Here is a 23,733-nt window from a genome sequence, read left to right as displayed (position 1 = left end):
GAGGTAAGGTTATGAGTTTTTGTTATTGCTCTTTCTTATGCTTGTTTGTGACATGTTACTAGTTAGGGTTAGGGTTTGGTGAGAATTGATTTGATTTTAGTTTGAGGATAAAATTCAGAAAGTCTCTGTTAGCATAGTAGAGATCTCTAATTTATTTCGAAGATATAGAGATGGAATTTGGAAGAGATCAGAATAGAAAAATTGTAGATCGAGATCGTTTTTAGCTTGCTACGAAATTTCAGAATTTTTGGAGTAGTATCTTGAAAATTATAAATTTTTAGACGCAGGTGACGCGGACAGGATTTCTGTTCAGCCCTTGAACAGTTTTTGATTATTTTCGTAATTGTAAGTTCTGTTTTAGATTTATATTTATATAAGAAAGTTATATAGGACGATGTTATATTTGTCTCTGCAAAATTTCAGAATTTTTAGACATGTAAATTGTGAGATATGAGCAGATTTCTATAGGTGTGCTCAATACTATTTCTGCAGAGAACATTATGATTGCTTAGACAATTTGATGGTCTGGTAAATGGAATTTGGAGAAGAGTAACATAACAAAGTTATATATTTTGATGTTACCTAATTACCTGAAAATTTTCAGATTTTATGCATTTGTAGTTTGTGAGATATAGCCCTATTGGTATAAGTGTCTCAGATGAAGATGCCTAGTTTTCTCATAAGTTTGAAATTTTTGATTTGGGTTAGAATTTGCAAAGCTACGCTGATTTTAATCTTAAGGTTTGTAGGTGAGTTGGTTATTGGTCTTGACCTTGGTAATTTTGTTAGTGTTTGATTTGTTTTTGCATTCGTGTGAATTTTAGAATTTGTTTACTTGTAATTCTGATGGGTTATTCCCAAATTAGGACTTCCTGAGAAATACTCGATTGGTGTAAGAATTCAAAAATCTGGTTGTTAATCAGGTAAGTATCCTACATATAAATCATATTATATGTATATACTCTAGTTTTTCGAACATCCGAAAATTTTTGAGAAAAAAATAATGATTTTTATGTATTTATTTATATTTTGAATTATTTATTTATTATTATTTTTGGAATTATTTTAAATTATTTTAAAGTTCCAGTTAATGATATTTTATTTTGGATTAGAATTAATTGAAAGGTTTAAATATTTTTATTTACATTTGGATTACTTAATTTTTGAATTCCAGATATTTATTTACTTTCTGATTAATTACTATTGTGTTTTTCTTTATTATCTATTCATGTTTGGATTCTATTAAGCTGGATTATTTTTGATATGATAAAAAATGGGATCATGTGATCGCAAATTACTTGCATTTTTGCCCAGATGAATTTTTGATAGTTTATTGTTTTTGTAATCATTAAATATTTTGACAAAGTACTCGTAGTCCCCAAACTAACTTTGCAATAACCCTGATCACTGGGGGTTAAACATTGACCGTGTCGACATGTACTCGATATAGAAACTATAGTTTCCCACCGCTTTCCGTCGGGTGAAGAATAACGACCTCGATAATTACGGCTCGGGTCACCGAGGGTAAACTTATGAGTTCTAATATTACTGCTCGGGTCACTAGGGATAAATATATGAGATCCATTATTTTGTTTTGACAATAGTTGTTTGGGGGACCTATATGCTTGGTTTTTGACATCTGTGTTTATTTGAAATAAATTTGATTTTTGATTTTTGATTTTGATAATTTATGATTTTTGTAAATGATCCCTATAATTTTTTTAGTGGGTGCTTCATCGACGTCAAGCTCATAACTGCTGTTAATTTTTTTCGGGTTTTGAGGCCTTGTATGCCTACTTGGTTTCAGCTTTCTAGGGTGTACGGCCGTTTGTCGAGCGTCCACTGGTCCATAGAGCTGGGTTCGGGCGTGATGAGAGCATTATTTAAAAACCTTTTAATGCACAAGCTAGACAATTGTTATCCGTGATGTAAATAATATAAAATGGATAATGCTCAATTGGCTAAAAATGGTGAAAATCATGTTATTGATCATATTTTTCTCAGTAATCTATATCAGCAAACCTACTATATTTGGTTCTGAGGACATACATCTTTGTTCTTATTAATTCTGTTATCAATTTAAGCTATTGACTTGAATGATTGAACATGGTTATATATTTTCTGACAGTCAATTTATGCATATTTTGTCCTTAAACTTAACTTACAAGTTAAACATGTTGTAAAGTGAAGTAATCATCGAAAACAACTGCTTGGAGTAACTGAATCTCTTGAAATGAGCCACCTGCCATATTCCAGTGTGATAAATCATTTTAACATTTTTAGGCATGTAAAGAATGAAAGCTAATATTTTAAACGAGTCTACATAGAAGGTGTGTTTTTATTTTTATTTTCTGTAAAGACCTCATATTAATTTGTTGTTTCATGATTGTGGAAATATCTTGAGAAAATATTGTGACATAAATGTATCAAATTAGAAGAATAATGGCGTATTAGTTGATTGATTTGAAAATCATATGATTTTTAGCTGCATTTTATGGTGTCTAAAACATGTGAAATATATGGAGATCACAATTGAAGCTGACCTTTCTGTGTAGCTCTTGCTTAAAAAAACAGGCGAGAGGTGGGAGAAGTGGAAAGATGAAAAATCAGTCTATTATGAAGAATCATATAATACCTAGATATTTAATTATGTTAATGCGCTGCATTCTTTATTTTGTTATACAAATTCTAGTGTTTTTAGCTTTACATCTTTATTATTACTGATAGTGTTTGCAAAGCTCTTTTAAAATCCGTAGTTCCTTTTTTAAAGACTATGGTGTTTTTCATTGTACTCTGCAATCGAATATCTACAAAATTCACTATGATTTCCATTAAAATTTAGTTATCACGTAAAAGTGCCAAAAGAATATCATATAGTCATTAAAATTGATCAAAATCTTAAATTAAAATTTTTTTCCATGTGCTTTAATTCAGTGTTCATTTTTGTTTATACATATTATATTTTTGCTTGTTTTGGTTATCATTCCTTTAAAAATATTTAATATAGTAAGAGCTTTAATAAAACATGTCGTTATATTATTGCAGCCTTATCGCATTCTTCCATGAAAAATATTTTTGAAAATTTTTAAAATTGTTTGAAAATGCTAATTAACATTTCAAAATCTTATTAGAAAAAGTGTATTATTATTTATATATACCCCATATATCCTAATAATACAAAAAAAAATTTATAAACTATAAATTTTGTTCAAATTTATAATAATAATAATAATAATAATAATAATAATAATAATAATAATAAATTCTATTCCCATATATGAAGAACATTACATAGAGGACACAAGTCTATGTCTACAAAGTGGACATGAGTCTTTAGTTTTGAACCAAGAAAGAAGACATTTCTTATGAAAGAGTTTATGACCGCATGGTAAACAGACCTCAGTTTTAGCATCCAATTCATCAAAACATATGATACAATTCTTATCATGACCACTTTCAACTCCAACATCAACTTCATCCTTAATCATCATCACTTTTTTATTCAATGATGGGTAATATGCATCACGCATTGTGATGAGCTCTACTTCAAAGCAAATGTCTAAGTTACTATTCAAGATCATAGCTTCATAGCTCAGTATATAAGATCGGATAGCTGCTACAAATATAGAAACAATATTATTTCTAGTTTGGTCGTCCATCAAGCAGCCAACTTCAGTACTTAAGAAGATGGCGGAGACGATGTCTATCGCGGCGGAGCTGTTTTCGTCGGTGAAGTTGGTGATCATAATTGATTTGGAGATCTTAAGTTGAGATGGAAAAGGGATTGAGAGTTTATGAATTGTGTGGTGGTTGGACCAGTGGATGACCTTGATGCTTGTAGCAAGATTGATGGTGATGAGCTTGGGATTACTAGTATTAGTATTAGTATCAATAGTGGTGGTGGTTGTGGTGGTGGTGGTGGTGGTGATGGGTGGATGATGATGGGGATGTAATAATGTACGCACATTGACTGTGAAGTGGCATATGTTTTCAAAATGATGATTGTTGTTTAGGTGTGGAGGCAGGAGGGAAGACATGATTTTAGGTAGACAAATTGCAATGGAGAAAAACCATGCTTGTATCGGTTGTTTATATATTGATTAGTGTTTTTGAAGTTTGAATTTGACCAAGAGTAGTTTAATATTTCTTGTAGAAGTCGTAGTCGGAGTGTGCTAAGATAACAACATATAGTTGTGATTCGAGTTCTAGTCATATAAAAATAAAAAATGATAATTATAAAAAATTAAGAATAATTGTTTTTTAAATTAATTTATTAGATAATTTAATAACTTAATCTCTCCGTTCCTTTTTACTTATAACGTTTTGGACCTCTTCTTTATTCCTTTTTAACTTGTTACATTAAAAATTTTGTATAGCATTAAATAATGTTCTCCAAATTTATCCTTTAATTTAATATACTAGTACAATTTTCAATAAATCACAATCAACTAAGCATTAAATTTTATACTCCACTAGTGGAGTTTTAAATAGGGGTAGTTTTGGAAAGTAATTGAATTTTTATAAAATATAAGTAATCAACTAATTTTAACTAACTTTTCTTAATATGTGTGAATTAGTTAAATGTGACAACTAAAAAGGAACGGAGGGAGTATAAAATAACCAATGGCCGCTTTTTGACATATTGACACTTTGGGGGCGTTTGGTTCGCGGTAATGTGCAAATATTAAGATGCACTGCTCTGATTCGGGATCTAGTAGTTTGAGATCTTTATGCATGATGGTAATGTTGATGGTAATATAAGATTGCCAATAGTGAAATATTACCAACTAAGGTGGTAATCACATTACCACTAAAACAGGTGTCTATCCAGATTACCAAGTTGGTGGTAATCTAGCATGTATTTTTTTTTCCAATTATACCCCCACTCATTTAATCTAATTCCTTACTACACTCCCTAGTTTTTATTTTCCTTTATTATTTTTAATATTATAATTTAATTATTTATTTATCTAAATACTTTAAATTAAATTTTTTGAATTTTTATAAGTAGGGATATTTTGATAAATACAAAGATATTTTAAAAAATTGTGAAAAATTATCTTTTATATTATAATTTAATTATTTATTTATCTAAATACTTTATATTAAGTTTTTCAAAATTTTTATACATAGGGGGTATTTTTGGTAAATACAAAGGTATTTTTAACAAATTGTATATTTTTTTGATATTATAATTTAATTATTTATTTATCTAAAATACTTGAAAATTAAGTTGTTCAAATTTTTTTATACATAGGGGTATTTTTGGTAAATACAAAGGTATTTAAAAATTGTAAAAATAATTTTTGATATTATAATTTAAATTATTTATTTATTTAAATACTTTAAATTATATTTTTTTAAAATTTTATACGTAGGGGGTATTTTGATAAATACAAAGGTATTTTTAAAAATTGTGAAAAATAATTTTTTTAATATTATAATTTAATTATTTATTTATCTAAATACTTTAAATTATATATTTTCAAAATTTTATATATAAGGGTATTTTTGGTAAATTTGACATATTATCTGAGGTGATTACCATGACTAACCCAACATAGTAGAAAAGATTGCAGGTAATATAGATTTCTCAACCAAACATGGTAAATCTCGCATCACCAATATTCTCGCAGGGCATATAATATCTACGATCACATTACTACAGAATGATATTCATCATGCACAACCAAACGCACTTATTTTTGCATAATTGCTTTTTGTTCTAAAGAAGACTTGAGATCGAGCTCACAAACCCATTCATAATGAGAGAAGTCTGATGTAATGACTATTCTATGTCTATCGATACTCCTGACTTCTCTTAAAGGGGTTGCTTGCCACCTATTTATCAAAAATAAATAAATAAAAATAAAAATAAATATCTTTTTCTTTACACTCGTCTTATTTTTAATGTCCTTATCTATTTAAAAATTATAAATCATTAAATATTATTTGTTGTTTTATGATTGTGGAAATATCTTGAGAAAATATTGTGACACAAATGTATCAAACTAGAAGAATAATGGCGGATCAGTTGATTGATTTGAAAAATCATATGATTATTATCACAAATTCTGAGTGTTTCTAACTTGGACATCTTTTATTATTACTGATAATGTTTGCAAAAGCTCTTTTGAAAATCTTGAGTTCATGTCAAGACTATAGTGTTTTTCCATTGTACTTTGCAGTCGAATATCTACAAAAATTCACTATGATTTTCCATAAAAATCTAATTATCATGTAAAAAGTGCTACAAAATACTAGTCATTAAAATTGATCAAAAATCCTAGATTAAAAATCCATGTGCTTTTAAATTTAGTGTTCATTTTTGTTTATGACTGCTAGATATATATTTTTGCTCATTTAAGTTATCGATTCAACTTTAAAATATTTAATATAGTAAGAACTTTAATAAAAACATGCCGTTATTTTATCACAGCCTTATCGAATCCTTCCATGAAAAATATTTTTAAAATTTTAAAAATGTTTGTGCAATGTAACATTTCAAAATCTTATTAGGAAAAAGTGCACTACTATTTATATATACCCTATATATTCATAATAATACATATATATATATAAACTATAAAAATTTGTTCAAATTTATAATAATAACAAAATTCTATTCCCATAAATGAAGAACATCACATAGAGGACACAAGTTTATGTCATACAAAGTGGACATGAGTCTTTTAGATTCGAACCAAGAAAGAAGACAATTCTTATGAAAGAGTTTATGACCGCACGGTAAACAGACCTCTGTTTTAGCATCCAATTCATCAAAACATATGATACAATTCTTATCAGGACCACTTTCAACTCCAACATCAACTTCATCGCCTTATTCAATGATGGGTAATATGCATCACGTATTGTAATGAGCTCTACTTCAAAGCAAATGTCTAAGTTCCTATTGAAGATCAAAGCTTCATCGTTCAGTATATAAGATTGGATAGCTGCTACAAGTTCAGAAAGCTAAACTATTTCTAGCTTGGTCATCCATCAAGCAACCAACTTCAGTTCTTAAAAAGATGGCGGAAACCATGTCTATTGCGGCGGAGCTGTTTTCATCAGTGAAGTCGGTGATCATAATTGATTTGGAGATCTTAAGTTGAGATGGAAAGGGATTGAGAGTTTATGAATAGTGTGGTTGTTGGACCAATGGATGACCTTGATGCTTGTAGCAAGATTGATGGTGATGAACTTGGGATTACTAGTATTAGTATCAGTATCAGTATCAGTAGTGGTGGTGGTGGTGTTGATGGGTGGATGAGGATGGGGATGTAGTAATGTACGCACATTGACTGTGAAGTGGCAATTGTTTTTCACGATGATGATTGTTGTTTAGGTGTGGAGGCAGGGAGGGAAGTCATGATTTTTAGATAGACAAATTGCAATGGAGAAAAAACCATGTTTGTATCGGTTGTTTATATATTGATTAGTGTTTTTGGAGTTTGAATTTGACAAAGAGTAGTTTTATATTTCTCGTAAGAGTCGGAGTGTGCTAAGATAACAACATATGGTTGTGATTCGAGTTCAAGCCATATATATATATATATATATATATAATACTTATTATAAAAATTTAAAAATAATTATTTTTTAAAAATAATTTATTAGATAATTTAATAATTTATTAAATAGTCAATGACTTGCCTCTTAGCATATTGGCACCCGTTCCTTTACATACGATATTTGTTCTTATGAAGATCTGAGATCGAGCCACAAAAATCCATCTAAAGTGAGAGTACAGATATTTATTAAGTTTATTCTATGTCTATGTAAGTTTGTGACTTTTCTAATATAAAAGATGCTTGCTATTTTTTTATCAAAATAAATAAATAAATAAAAATAAAAATAAAAGTTTTTTCTTTATTTTTTACTTATCTTATTTTAAAGATTTTTTGGTTCTTATCTATTTAGAAAATTTATAAATTATTAAATATTATTATTTTTAAAATTTAATTTTTATATTTAATGTATTTCTACAACTTATAATAAATTATATTCAACTACATATTATATTAAACTATATTTTAAAAAATAATAATTTTAAATAATTAATATAATTTTTATAAATTTAAAGTAGCAATTAATTTATATGAATGAATTGAAATTCACAAATAAAAAATAGCGGAGCAGTAGAATAGACATAGCATCACAAGTAAGATGCAAGAAATTTGGGAGAGGTAGCAATCATGGCGTTTAACTGCATCTATTCAGTCTCTTTGATAATGTTTCTTGATTTTTCTTGATTAATTGCATGGAAATCACTTCATTTTAGATCTGATTTGGAATCCGTAATCATCTCTTCTTTGTTGCTTTTGTGATCGTCTTAGCATTTGTGGATGATATGATGTTCTTTATTAGAGGTTAGGTGTTTACGTCGCAATTAATATTTGATAAATATTTATTTTTTCTTCTAGTTCTTGAATGTTTTTTTAAGCGGTTATTAGATAATGAGTGTGTTAATGGTCTTTTTGCTTGTTAATGGCACCGTGAATCTTTGGACTGTTGTTAGTGTAAGAAGTTCATGCTGATTGCATATGATAAATGGGTGAGCCATCATGAATTATACAACTTTTCAAATGTCCTTCTATTCAAAATTGTAATGTTTTAGCAGCATTTTTAATTTTCCTTGATTATTTTGAGCTGTATTCACATGCTCTCAGTTCATCCTGAAACCTTTTGGTTGATGCTGGTATTATCTTAAATAATTTGTTTCCGATTTTGTTCTAATTGCCACTTCTGTTTCTTTTTGGATTTCCCTTCCAATTTCAGTTTATCAAGAAACAAAATCCTTGATACATTTTGGTTTTTAATTTTGTGAACTGGAGCGTTGTGCGCTGGTTTTGTGATGCATAGTATGAGGATCTTTAATAATTTGGCAGTTTATTGACTTCTTTATCGATTCCATCCTTTATAATTGTGTATACAAAGTATATGAATATCAGCTTTCTTTTCATCAATTATGCATCACTGATTTCCATAGTTTTGTTGAGATTTATGGCTTTCAAATCTTTAAGGCTAACAGGTAACTATGTTTAGACAAAACTCTAGTAACAATATGGTATTGGTTTGCATCTTCTCAATCCTATACGTTCATTATCTTCTGCAGTTTTGAGCAGTTTGGTATCAATTTTTCTTCTGAGAAGCTACAGCAGTATGTCAACTATTATATCTTTAAGCAATTTTTTCTCCTTTCTTTCTCTGAGCACTTGTTTGTACTGTTTTTTGCGCATGTCTTTAAGATGGAGAAAGAAGAATGCACAAAAGAAGAGATTGACTGAAGCCACATTGAATCTGCTGATAACTAGCTGTCCTGGGTCTCATTGAAAAGGTTTTTGCTACCATGATTCCATATATTGTTTTTTTTTTTTCAAAAAAAAAGAAAAAGAAAATAAAATAAAATAATGCTTGTTCGGTAGGATTTTATCTGAATTTGCCATCTTAGTTGGAGTTTTTACTTCGTCAGGCACTGAACATATTTTAGACTAATTTAAAGCATGAATAATTTGAGCAGTCTTGTGTGTTTGTGCTTTTCTGCCACTATGCACTGGACTACAATAGTCACAGTTTGGTTTTCCCTCTATAAAGTACAAATGATAAGCATGACAATGAATTTGGTATATGATGTTCATTTTTATGTTGATGAAATTGATCATGTTGTGAGCAGCCGATGACAGAGCAGGGGCACTTGTTGGTGTCAACCAGCCACTTGCTTGTTTGAATTGACTTGAATTGAATGTTGTCATGGAATCACACCTCTAGGTTTAGATCTTTTTTCCCCAGCTCTTTGTTTGTTTGATTTCCAAGCTTACCTTGGTTTTGCTCTCTCTTGTGGTTGAATACCTGTAATGAACGTGTTGAGAACCAGTGAGGGTGGGTGTCACTTTGTTTCATCTGTGTTTGAGTTAATCTAGGTTTTTATTGGTTTTTGATTTTTAATGCCAAAGTAGGTCTTCTTATGAAACAATAAATGCTATGAAAATATAAAAATACAAACACACACACACACACACCATCATTCTAGTACTTATGCTTTCTTTGTCTATTTATCTATGTAAGGATGCTAAGGTGATAAACTTCTTCCCAAGTTTTGTTTCGTTATTTGCAAACTATCTTTTTTTGATGATATCTTGCAGTCAGTGCTTCATTTTCCTGAAAGAATTCTTACAGAAATTTCACAAAAAATTCTATTTCAATTGATTACATTCTATTTTTGTTTTTCACTAATTATTAGTCAAAGTAGACAAATAAATCACTTCATGTCCTTGTTTTTCTTTGAGGTTATTCAACTAGTAACCAAGAAGTAAATAATCAAGGTTTCTCTGGGTTTTAGGAATAGCTATAGTTTTTTGTTAGTTTTGATTAGCATTAAGATTTCTCTGGGATGTGCTGATTTGATTCTCTCATTAGCATCAAACATTTTCACAAGCTAAGTCAATGCCAAGTCACCATGGTGTTGGGGCTGGGCAATGATAGCGTTTTCTTTTGGTCTAGGTTTCAGGAGCAGGCACAACACAGGTTCTTGTTTAGTTTGTCTAAAGGTTTCCTCTTTTTTTTTTTTTTCTTTGACAGGATCTTTTGTTTATGTAATTTGTGAGAAAATCTTGTGGTTAGAGCCTATTAAGACGGTGTGTTGAAGTTTGATTCATATGATAAATGATAATTCAAACCAACGTTTCGCTTATCATGGCACCTAATATTAAAAGTTGATGAAGGTTGATCCTTTGATAGTTGACATGTTACTTTCGGGGCCATTTTGTTAGATGTTATTGCCCAATCACTAATTTTTTTCCTCTATGTTTGTTTAGAAAAATCAAAGTCAATTTACTCATCACTGGACTCTAGTCTAGGAGGAAGTGTTGATTGCTTCGTTCAGTCAGGAGGGCTATGCTGTTAGAGATATTCTTGGAGTCAGGTTCAAGGTTATGATTCTTGTGAAGGCTCTGGTGTGTCTTTGTTGGCACTTTCAAGGAGAAGAAAGAGAAACATAGGCCTTGAGATTGCTTTTGTCTTGGTTTTTATCTTAATCTCAAATTATGCAGGTCTAGTGTTTTATCATTTAAAAAAAGGAAGTCTTGTTCTGGTTTTGATCTCTTGACATTGATAATTTTGATGTTTGTTTGCACTCTCATTTTTCATTACTTCCAGAAATATGGAGGTAATTTTCTGCGAGAAATTATTCTAGATTTTGTGAACCCTTAATTCTCTAAGGTGGTTGTAGAAACTTTTTTGAGAACGCTGTAAGCGTTAAGGAAAAGCTAAACTAATCTTCACATAATTTCTTATTGCAGGTGTGCAGATCTAATTAGGTCAGTCTTCCTGTCAGGTATTTTCACCTTTCTGTATGCTGATACAAGTTTTTTTAATTCAATTTTGTCAAGTTGTAATTTATTCTTCCTTTTTTGTTACACTTAATATCTTTGGCCTTTTAGTTATCAACAATTCAAGAAAGTTTAGTTCTTTTAATTTTCCACTTTTGACGCATCTTTTACCATTTAGCAACTTACTAATAAGATGACTTGCCTTAAGGCTTTATTTCATTTGGCCACTTCATCTTGAAATGGTTGAGGCCTTTGTTTCTCCAATATATATATTTTAAAAAACACATCCTTTCCCTGCTAGGATCCAATCATTCTTACATTTTACCAGACTAGTATAAAGTTGTATTAGCTAGTTTGTTGTGGTTGCAGAAGCCTTATAGTGAAATTTGAAAGACTTATTATTGATTCTCAACCTACTAATTAACGGAGACCTTGCAACATCCAATATTTGAACTAGTATCAGTCTATCAATATTTATAGCTGAATTTTTGTGGTTTGGTGACTTGGGGAATTTGATTGTTGAGACAATTCCTATTTTTAATACTACTTATGCAATTTAATGGTGATGACTGACTTATAGGATGACCAATTCTGTGGAATATTGGGAATTGTCTTTTATTTGTTTTTTTTTTTTGGGGAAGAGGAGCGGGGCGAACCCACTGGAGACCCCATGGGCGTGCGCTGGCCCAGTGGAACAACGGGGACGGGGTTGCGTTCACGTGGGGGCAGGAACCACCCGTACACAACCACTATTCACAACTCCCGTGAAATGCCAGATTCAATCGAGAATCGAACTCTCACCATTCGAGTAAGAGCTATCGAGCGACCGATGTCATCAATGAACTCGAAGGTCGTTGGCAATTGTCTTTTATTTGTTATTTTGATGTCATGAACAACTGAGATTGGTTGGTTTTTTATTATATTTCCATGATCCGATGCAATCTGTTCACCATTGTCAGTGCTTCTTGTTCTTGCATTAGCCCTGCTATTCCATCCTTGTAATATTAGGTATGTGATTTTGCGGTTGTGAGGCGATATGGTTGTGAATGCTATGAGCATACATTCAATTGAGATTGACACCAGGAATTTGTCTCTATTGGGAAAATTATTGGGAAAATCGAGTTTCCTTCGGAGAAAGTCCAAGTTTTGAAAACTATGTAGAGATGGATATTAGTAGTGGCAGGATCAAACCCAAAGGATGCACCTCCAATCAAAGAGAACAAACCAGAAACACAACTAAGAGCAAACCTAGGTACGAAAACAAATAGGCCAACACATAGAAAACCCTCTAACAACAAGGAAAAACCCATGAAGCACCTGGCAAGCAATTCATACAGTAATTTATCAATAAAATACAAGGTTCTAGATCTCAAGTTCATGTCCTAACTAGAATCATATCTACACAAGGATTGTTATTATTATTATTATTTATTTTTTTTTTTGGTGCGTTGATGTATTTGGTCAAATATTTAAGGATATACAAGTAAATTATTTGTAATATTTATACTAAGAATATATCTTTTATTCATACGAACCAGGAAAAGGAAGTGTCGCGAGGAAATGAAAAAAAGTGGATACACCACAAGCATAGATAAAAAAAAAGAAACAAAGTACAACATCAGTCCACAGGCAGTGGAACAACATTACCAAAAAACAACAAACAGAACAACAAAAAGGAGGAACAACGGGTCTCCTCCTGATCCACAAAACGAAAAAGACTCCAAACTACTACTCACCACCATCCTGATCCTCCTCAGTCGTAGGAGCAGCAACCGCCCCCTCAAACTGAGGTCCAGTGAACTCTAAGCTACGCCGAATGGAGGAGATAGAGTCATCCAGTGTCGATCTCAACCCCTTTGTTTTGATCAGAGATAAGTGATTGTTTTGAATTTTTCAAAATATATTTTCAGAAAAATGAAGATGCTAGCTATAAAAAAAAAGGAAATTACTACTGTTTCTATTGTTGTTTAAATCTTCTTTATTATTTACTAGTGATTGTTTGGAAGTCCTACTTCGTTTAGGATCCTTATTCTTAGTATTTATTATTTATAGCTGGAGATCTGTTGTCCAGTACTTCAAAACATTGATCTCAATCCAGGCGGTTGGAACTCGCTGGGGTTCGTCTCTATCTTCTTTGTTTCTTTTTCATTTAGATTTTTGTAACAGTGATCTTAATCTAAGCAAAATACATACATATATAAACATATTGAGCCAGAAACTATAAGATGAGGGGCGAATTACATCAATTAATTAATTTTTTTATATTTTTTTAAATTTATTTATAAGTTAATTTATAATTTAGTTTATAAAAATTGGTTGTTAAATAATATATTTTTTAAAAAAATTCTACTTAAAAAATATAATTTATATATTCTATAAATTAATTGGCGAAAAATCAAAAAAACTAAAAACATAGATTTAAAAAACATATCTAAATAAAGCAATAGATTTAAGAATAATTTTTTGTAAATATATTTTTAAAAAATTATTATGTTTTAGATAATAAGGATTAATTTGTATAAATAGAGAGAGACAGGAAGAGGTTAAAAAAAATAAAATCTGGAGAGAGAGAGAAAAAAAACCAAGAGATAGAGAGAGAGAGAAAGAGGGAGAAATTAGGAAAAATAAAATCTTTAAAGAGAAAAAAAAACCGAGAGAGGCAGAAGTCCGGGAAAAGGGGGGCGGCCACTCCTCTTCCTCCGTTCCTTAGTAAAAGGGGGAAGGGGTCCGCCGGCACAACATAAAAAATAACGACGGAATTTTATAATACCGACGGAATTTGAATAGCGACCCGTCGGAATGATTCCGCTGCTAATTCCATTGCTAAATATAATTAGTAACGGGAATGTAGTTTATAGCGACGGAAAAATCCGTTGCTTTTTCCTGTATTTCTTATAGTGTCAGTAACAGGGTTTTCAGGTTCAACCGGGGTTGAACCAGGGTCAATAATTTTTATTAAAAATAATATAATTTTTTTAGTTATATATAATTAATAAATCAAATATTGAAGAATATAAAAAAACATGACTTTTTAAAAATTTTTAAGTAAGTATTTTTACATAAATAAATATTGAAATACACCACATTAAAAAAATGTGAAATACACCAAATAACATAAGAATAAACTAATACAAAAATTAATTGAGAAACATAAAAAAATATTTACTAGAAAATAGTAGGTTCTCGGACCGAACCGGGCATCGACACAAAAAAAAAAATTAGGGGTCAGGGGTTCAACGGGGGTCAACAATTATTATTAAAAAAATAATTTAAATTTTAGTTATATGTGATTAAAAAAATAAAATATTGAAGAATAAAAATTAAAAAAATAAAAAAACATAACTTTTAAAAACTTTAAGATTTTTAAGCAAGTATTCTACATAAAATAAATATATTGAAGTACATCTGCATTCAAAATGTGAAATACACTTATACACCAAATAACATAAAAAAATAAACTAATACAAAAATCAATTGAAAAAAATATAAAAAAATATTCAACTAAGAAATAAACAACTAAGAAATCTATAGCATAAAAGTATTTAATCTTCATAAATTCAAATACATCAAATTCTATAAATATAAGCTTGTTCAAATCTCCATAAATTAAATTATAAACATGAAATAAACAACTAAATAATCCACAATTATAAACAATTAAATAATTCATAATTGAATACCCTTTGTTTACATTTTTACATTTTAACCCCCAAAATATTAATATATTATAACATAGAATAAAAAAATTAAAAAAAATTAAAAATTATGCAAACCCGGGTTGGTGACCCGGCCGGGTCACCGGGTCACCGGTCCGACCGGCCGAGTTACCGGTTCAATCTCGGTTTTAATAAAATCCGGGTTTATATATAGGACTGGACCGGTTTGAAGCCTGGGTCGGGTCAACCTGGTCTGACCTGCCGGTCCGGTCTGGGTCTGAAAACATTGGTCAGTAAGATGATGTCTGAATACGAGTTCCTCTGAAAGGAGGGGGAAGGAGAGGCTACCAATGTTGATGGAGGAGGAAAACGTGCACCACTTAATGAGCCTGATGTTTGAACGGACTCTGATGACAAGCATGGGAGCGATGTGATTGGTATATCAGCGGTGGAGTGGCCGGGGATCGGAGAGTGTTCTTGGTTCACTGAGATTGTAGTAGCAGTGGGTGAAAGAGAAGGCGTGTGGTAGTGGTGGAAGAAGAGATGAAGCCATTGCAGTAAAAAACGGGAAGGGAGTAATATATAGTTGCCTCGGTGTTTCTATTTATAATGATATTTGACCTAATTTATTCGTTATTTTAAAAATAAAGAATAATATCCAAACGATGCTTCCATCATTAGTAATTTTTTAAAAAAAATAAAATTTTGAAAAATATAAAATAATAAAACCATATTTTACATTTCTATATAAGTATTTTGTTGTTTTTTTTTACATATCTATATATAGGTGTTTTTTATTTATTTACAAAATACGGGTTTTTGCTTCATGGATATAAATATTTCTAAATTTTGCATATCTATACGTGTTTTTTTTTTCTTTTTTTATGCAAATCAAGAGAATGCACATAATCAGTATTGAATGACTTTTCGGATATCCGATCCAGTTTACAAAACCGATCGGTCTATAAAATTAGATTGGATACTTGATTTTTCGGATAGATAAAAACTTGGCCAATATCGTTAAAATAGGAAACCGAAAATAGGGTACCAATTTAATTTAAAAATCTCATTTTATCAGCATAAGTTTATTTTTTTAAAAAACTTGAGATGAACCTAACTAATATATAAATAATTTACATAACGATATAATTTTGCAAAATTGTCAAATATTAACAAATATTTGTCAGATAAAAAAATATAAAAACCAGAAAAATGCCATTTTTTGTAAAAAAATTAGAAACCATTAGTTATCAATAAAATAGAAACGAAAAATTCAAAATTTCTCAAAAACGCCAAACATATAAAAAAAATATAAAATCAAACTATTTGAATACCAACGCTCGGCCAACTCCAGATCGGGCTCTGCAGTGAGCGCTCATTTTCGTGACGACCCGAGATCGAACCTCATGTCCCACGCAGCGTGAGGCGCATGGGTCGTGTTGAGCCTCGCTCCCCACACATGCAGCGTCCCCGGCTTTGCACACACCTTTCTCAAAAACTATTTGAATGAAAAATCTGAATTTTTATTAAGATTAAACTATCATTCACACAATAAATTACATCAAGCACCAATAAATTGCTTCTATTGATTAGTGAATTAACAAAAAAATATATTTTTATTTAAATAAAGGTAAAATTACCTTTTCAGTTCCTAAACAAGTACATTTTCTGCTTTTTTTTTGTCCTTTCAGTATTTTTTTTTTATTTTGAAAAATCTTAATCCTCTCATTGAGAGATGTTATATTTGACGTTTGGTCTGTTTGCTTACGTGCCATTTATATATAATTAAATAAATTGTGAAAATGAATAAAAAAAGGGCAATTGGGGGACTTAAAGTTACCCGAAGAATTGTGAAAATAAATAAAAAAATACCACGTACGTAACTAAAATTGAACGGCAATTAGACTTAAAAATACCGAAAGAATATTGTGAAAATACTACATAATCAAAACTGAACTGCAAAACCCAACATCTCTAGCAAGAGAATTAAAAATTTCAAATTTCAAAAACAGAAAGAACTTAAAAGTACCAAAAAATACTAGAGAGATCATAAAGGCATAAACTAACCAATGGCCTCTGTGTCAATTGATATCAGGTCTTTTGTGTAGGATGTTTGTTTTGGGGAGGATCTGGGATTGAACCTCATGTCTTGTGCAAAATGAGAGCACGTGGGTCAATGTTGAGCCTTGATCCCATACGTGCACGTCCATGGATTCTGGTGCTTGTTGCCGTTCTTTAAAAAAAATATATATATATACTTTTTGAGGGAAAAAAAGTAATTTTACCAAATATGAAAAATTATTTTTTAAAAATATAAATATTGAGAAATTTGCATTATATTGTTATTATAATACGTATTTTCATTATTTTATATATTTAAAAACTAAAACAAAAGGAGGGGGGAATAACCCCCAGAAAACACCGCACTGAACCTCGGCCGATTATCACTAACGACCAATATTGTGTCGGGCCACAAGCTGTTGGGCCGGGTTGGGTCCTTTAGATATAATAACAAATATCGAAGTTGTAAAATTTTGTTGGCTTTGAGGGACATTTCATAATAAGAAACATTTAAAAAATTGGAAAAGAGCAAAAGAGCTCCGTATCATACCATACTACGTTTAGCATTGTTTTTCTGAATTCTGTACAAATGCCTAGAAAATCCATAGCTCTCTTTGTTAAGCACATAAAGAGGATGAAGACCCATGAAAGATCAAACTTTTAACTAAAGAGGTATTAAAATTTTAAGTGATAAAAAGAAAAATACAAACTCAATAAACTCATTTGTATCATTAGAAGTAATATTCATCACAAGTAATATTTATGCATGAACATATAAACTTTACTTGTAAAAAAAATATTTTTTAGAAAATAAAAGACAAGCCAATTAGGCATTGATAGAATACAGAAGCACATATTATCCCATTTTTTAGTTCATGGGAGAAGCTTGCAAACAATTTGCAATTGTCTCAGAAAGTTGAACATCAACATAACATGCATTGTTTACAGAAAAACAATCATTTCAAAATTCAAAACCTTGAAATATCCACAGTGCAAAAGCTCACAACTTTCAAAAATGGATAATTGCCGGTATAAGTTAGAGAGGCTCATAAGCATATACCATTTCTACAAGGGTATATCAACAATTACCCATTTTTATATGTGTATGTAAGCAAAAACCCTATACACATTTGAAGACAAAACAATTTGCAAGTGTGATCTCAATCATGAACACATATACAAACACAATTCTCATGACTGCACTTTTAATTCTTGTCTTCTCTGGAGCAGGGCGAGTTTTTTAAATCTTTCGCTGGCTGTAGCATGATTGGAAAGAAAAGTATATTCAGTGTGTTTATAATTGAGATTTAAGAAACAAAAAGGAAAGCTTAGTTTTACCTCTGCGACGATTTTAACATTATAAAGGTTTTGAGTTAGGGTGTTCAGTTCATCATTGTTGTCAATACTACAAAGATAAACAAAGGTAGATTGAAAAAGAAATGGATAAATACTTCAAGGTAAATAATTGTAAACATACAAGATGTAGCTTAATATAGCAAAAGAAAACCTACCTATTATTGCATGGAAGGCAATCCTTTTGCAGCATGATTTGATTTAAATTGGATTGTTTTGCAGTTACGGGAGTCCTTTGTTCCCCTTCTAATAAAAAATCATTTGAGACAGCGATGTTATTTGACTCCTTATGGTTTAAATCTAAAAATATTCAAGATAAATATTAAAAGAGTTGATAGATTATTGAAATTTGTAAGAATATAAATTTCTATAAATATGTATAAAACATTATAAATGAATTAAATCAACATATAAAGCTGTTAATAATTTCTATTAACTCAACTCTCAAACTACCCCACACGCAAGTCCAAGGTTCAATTTAATCTTGGTTATTATTTTTGAGTGAATTAAATATAAATTTCCAAAGTTCATTAATAAATTTCTTACGGGATGGGTCTATAGTGACATGAGACTTTGATGAAGATGCATGGTGACGTGATGCTTGAATCCATTTTGACCAATCACGCCTACGTATCTTGTCACCCTACCAATTCAAAACAAAAGAAAATAAACAATAAAAAAGGCATTTTTAGAAATGAATCTTCAATTTCTTCAAACAATTAAAACAAACAGAGAAACATGTGCATGGACGGAGAGAAATACAAACCCGGATTTCTATGAAGTTTGAACTTCTCAATACATCTAGAATCAACCACGTATTATTCTTGGCCAAATTGTTTAGCTGTAAGTGCAAGCAATAAAAAAATAGTAAAAAGGCTTTAGCAATGGATACAAAATACAAAATTTACATATATGTACAAAGGCAAAATATAATAAACTGTCTTCTTACTCTTCTGAAACTTGCAATACAATGAATAGAAACCCATCCATCTTTATCCAATAAAGAGGCAGGTGATGGTCTGATGGCAAAATTTTCATCACTGATGATTCAACACTATTTATGAGCAAAAAAACAATTAAAAAATCTCATGCTATAAAAAATTATTTTCACACAGTTTAAAACAACAGGAATACTAACAAATATAATTAAAAAAAACCATAATTGTGAAACAAGTACTTTGATCCTGATAAAACATATAGTTAACTCAAGTCACAAATTACGTTAATCAGGCAAGCAGAGGAAAATATTGTGTAGACATTTTATCAATAAAATTCATTCAAACTTTTATTTTGGATTGCAATGTACAAGTTTGACAAACTTTATGAATAACATAAAAAGACATGCGTAAAAAAAATTTAGAAGTTATAAAAATTCTCAGTGCTTAAGCTTCAGAAAAATACCTGAAATAATACTCTACTTGATGTACAATAGAAGCCCTTTTATCCACTTTGTGTTGACCTTGAAAAGAATTGTGATAATGGGAAGCAGAAGATAAATCAAAAGGTGGTGTCCGAACACCAACAGAAGCAGCAGGTGAACAAGGAGCAGCAGCAGAATAAGGTACAGGAGGAACATGCCCTATATTAGAAGAGATAATCATTTTTAAAAACAAAAATAATAAATAAATGAAAAAAATCAGTGAACCATATGTTTTTTTAAGAAGATGAAAAATCTGAAAGAAAACAGAGATAAATAATTGCTCGAACGAGGAACTGAGGCACATATATAAATAATTATGTATAAACTTGTGCGTCGGCATTACCATGATAATAAGGGGTTATTTGTAAAGCCTAAATCTGGATAAAAATTAGGCAAACATTGTCGAACAAGTGCCTTCGATCTGAAGCGATGATCCAATGTAGGAGGATTTGGTCTAGAATTCTGTTCTACATGGTAGGTATGTGCTTGATTGCATACAAAAGAAGTTGTTTGGCGATTATTCACAAATGGATCGTATGGCGGCGGTGCAAAGAATTGTTGTTGGTAGTATGGAAATGGATTCGGATGGGGATATGCTTGGTAAACATGTCTCCCTACTTCTTGGAACTGTGATGATGGATGATGACAGTAGTTAGATGGTTGAGGACCACCTATCATTGCAGGCCGAGGAAAGGGTCCATTGTAGTGATTGCCAATTTTATCTCCATTACATCTCTGAATGTCTTTTAATGCCTAAAGATCAAAAACAAAAATAAAAAATAAAATAAAAAACCCAGTCAATTATTAAAAAAAATGGCTGATGAGTCATAGATAAACAAAAAAAAGGCTAGAATTGATCAATGAATTAATGCTAGCATCCAAGATTTAGTTATTTGTTCAAACAACAAGCATAATTTAACAAAATGTGGTGTACCATTTAAGTACAGGAACTTTGGCTAAAGAGCAGCAACCAACCAAAAAACATACAGTAGTGCATGAAAACCTTTCCCATGCTTAATAGCAAGAGAGAGTAATTATAATAGTACCAAGACTTTATAAAACATGATTTCAAAAAGAAACACAGTACAACATTGTTGTTAAGACACAAGCAGTCACAAAATTACAGTTTGTCGAAATAGAGATTTGCATATATCTTTCACCCGCATTATATAATATAAAACCTGCTGGATACTGCCTACTACACACAGGCGCAAGCTAGCATCTGAATCACCACAATTTTCGTATTTACAAACAAAGATCCTCACCATTTCAGCTAAGCTAAAACAAGCTAAAACAATTACGCAGTTTCGATTCATGAAGATGAATACCCCATATATTTTCGTACTTGAGTAATATTACTTTTCTTCACGTAACTTCCATTTCTTTTCTCCCTTAATTATGTTAATAAAAAATATTTATCCAAGAACACAAACGAGAAAAACAACCGAACATACAGTTATCCAGTGTTTCAACATGAGACATATCTCATCTTTTTCCACCAGATTCCCTGTGATTTGAGGTTCTAAAGGTGTGTCTGCGCACAGCATCAAGGCAACAATTAAGGCAATTACAAAACCTCCTGACTACTTAGAATTCAAAAAGTCAACGCCATGTTTGAGCAACCGTAATTACATGCCATATATCTCACATATCAGGATTATTTACAAACTTAATAATCATCATCAATTACACACAAATCCACTTAAAAAACACACAACACACACACTTAACAACAAACACAAACTATCAAACCTAAAAAGAACCAAGAAAAATCAAACAAAACCTAAAAAAAAAAAAAAATGAAGTAAAGAAAACAATCTGCGGCTGAGCTTGCAAGCAAGGCAGACACGATGATCGACCCATGGAAACGCTCAATGCTCTCGAAACCAGAGACTCTCACGGTGGCATCCGCTTCTCTTTCCACCCTCTGTCCGTAAATCTCGAGCCTGGCCACCCTCTCCCAAAACAAGTGATTCCGGCTTCTTCCCTTAGGTGCTCATCTTCCTCCTTCTCCGGATCGGCCCACCCCGGCCATGCTGTCTCACCATTGGATTAGGGGTTTGGCGGAAGGGAAGTGGATTCAGAGAGAAATATGGGGAAGTGTTTAAGCACTGCGAAGTAATGGTGTTGGAAGAAGGCGTGGAATTTTATACACAATGACGCGTTCATGCCTGAAACTCTCGAGACCAGGACTTGCACTCAGTTTTATTTGGCTATTTGTTTATTTGTCCTGGCAACCCCCTGCCACGTCATTAATTTATTTTATTATTTATTTATTTATTGCTTTTTAACTTATTATTATTATTTTAAAATTATTTAAATTTAAATTAAACGGGGTAAAATAAACCTCGTTAATTTTCTTCTTCGAAATGGGCCTGTGGTTCCATATAAATACCAAGTGTTTTTATCAAGCCTCTTTATCTTCCTTTTACTTCTTTCGTTTCCTCCGTTATTCTCATCTCCGTGAGTGATAGCAGATCATTGGGTTCAAAGGTTTGGTCAGATTTCTACTCAGACTATTGCTTTCCTAGCTGGCTCCTTTTAATAAATTCGTATTCATCCAATTTACTCTAAAAAAAAAAAAAATTTAATTTAATTTAAATTAAATGAATATATATTTGAAAAGATAAAAGGATACTCTTCACTCCTTATCAAATACAAAATTTGAGCTCATAAAATTCATCTTTTAGGTTATTTTACTTATTTTAAAATAATATGGATAAATTATATTTGACTGAATTAAAGTACTAATGGACATTTGAATTATTAATTATTAGAGACTAGATGAAAATGTTTTAATTTGAATGCAACTCCAAAACTCGAGATTGTGTATAATGCCTCGCACACGTGCTTCTCACATCTCATATAAAATAAACATAAATTCTAAAATTTTTCTTTTAAGTTTTGTAAACGAAATTATCCTTGGGTCAAATGAACTTGTTGCAACTCATGCGGTCCGCGTGAAATAACTCAATCTATATGTATTTATTTATTTATTAATTATTTTTTAGGGGGTCAAATCTCTTTAATGAGAGATTTTGTGTGTGCTTACATGTGACCCATTACCATAACTCTATCTCTACAACTAACACTTGGATATTTATATATTATAACAAATATATTTAAATTTACCTTGCAAAGTATTAACTGGATATATGTTATATATATATATAAATGATATAGAAACTATATTTGTTATATAATTTTACAACTAACTAATATATAAAAATATAATATTGCTTTTTACTATCTCTATTTAAAATACCGACTCAAAGATATACTAATTGTTATAGCAGCGAGAATGCCAAGACCCAGCGTGATTATACAGTGTATAACACCGCCTTTTAATTTATCGCCTCTGGCCACCACAATTGCGCTTTGCAATATTCCCTCGGTGATGTAACAAAAATCCCAAAGATCAAATCCTCATAAAAAGAATGGTTTTCCGCGGGAGGACTTTTCAGATGAAAGTTAAGGTGAAGAGAAAACGACCGACATCTTCATAAAAAATAATACACAATTTAATTCAACCCAAGATGCCCCAAGTGCCTAATTCATAGACAACAACAACAATTAATTATAATACCACATATATATATTGGAGGCCTACTTGCACTTTTCTCAAATTCACTATTTAATTTTTGACATTCAGACATATAAATTAACAAGTTTACTGAGTGTGAGAGCTGACTGTTTGACTGAGATTACTGTGAAAGTGGGCCCCTACTTTTTGTCTTTTCCTAAAACCGGATCTTGATAGAGTTAATTAGTTGGCCCTTGTTTTTTGTTTAGCTTTAAGAGGATAGCTTGGTGCTGGTTTAGAATTCTGAGAGTGGGTGTGCGCGTTTTGCCTTTAGAAGTACTTTAGCTCTGAGCTTAAGGTTTTCTTTTGGTGGCCATAGTTGTACCGGAT

General features: G+C 31.0%; 1 protein-coding gene across 1 annotated transcript; it reads right to left on the bottom strand.

Moving 5' to 3' along the window:
• Positions 1-18,059: 18,059 nt before the first annotated feature.
• Positions 18,060-21,459, bottom strand: LOC120268412. Its single transcript, XM_039275835.1, has 10 exons — positions 21,453-21,459; positions 21,275-21,354; positions 20,219-20,573; positions 19,802-19,979; positions 19,350-19,440; positions 19,167-19,241; positions 18,947-19,043; positions 18,559-18,646; positions 18,386-18,452; positions 18,060-18,303 (listed from the first exon to the last, which is right to left on the bottom strand). The coding sequence occupies exons 1-10, from the start codon at positions 21,457-21,459 to the stop codon at positions 18,253-18,255; spliced, it is 1,089 nt and encodes a 362-aa protein (XP_039131769.1). The 3' UTR covers positions 18,060-18,252.
• Positions 21,460-23,733: the final 2,274 nt, after the last annotated feature.

This window comes from Dioscorea cayenensis, chromosome 9 (assembly GCF_009730915.1).
Source record: "Dioscorea cayenensis subsp. rotundata cultivar TDr96_F1 chromosome 9, TDr96_F1_v2_PseudoChromosome.rev07_lg8_w22 25.fasta, whole genome shotgun sequence".
NCBI classification, from domain to species: domain Eukaryota; kingdom Viridiplantae; phylum Streptophyta; class Magnoliopsida; order Dioscoreales; family Dioscoreaceae; genus Dioscorea; species Dioscorea cayenensis.
Note: the sequence above shows the minus strand (reverse complement) of the source record. Positions and strands in the feature narration are given on the sequence as shown.

Bases quoted from the DNA above. Each gene is read 5' to 3' on its own strand.
- LOC120268412 (XM_039275835.1), bottom strand. The intron at 19,441-19,801 runs GTATTTTTCTGA...TTGAATCATCAG, and splicing joins CAAGTAGAGTATTATTTCAG to TGATGAAAATTTTGCCATCA. The intron at 19,044-19,166 runs GTTTGTATTTCT...TTGAATTGGTAG, and splicing joins CAAACTTCATAGAAATCCGG to GGTGACAAGATACGTAGGCG.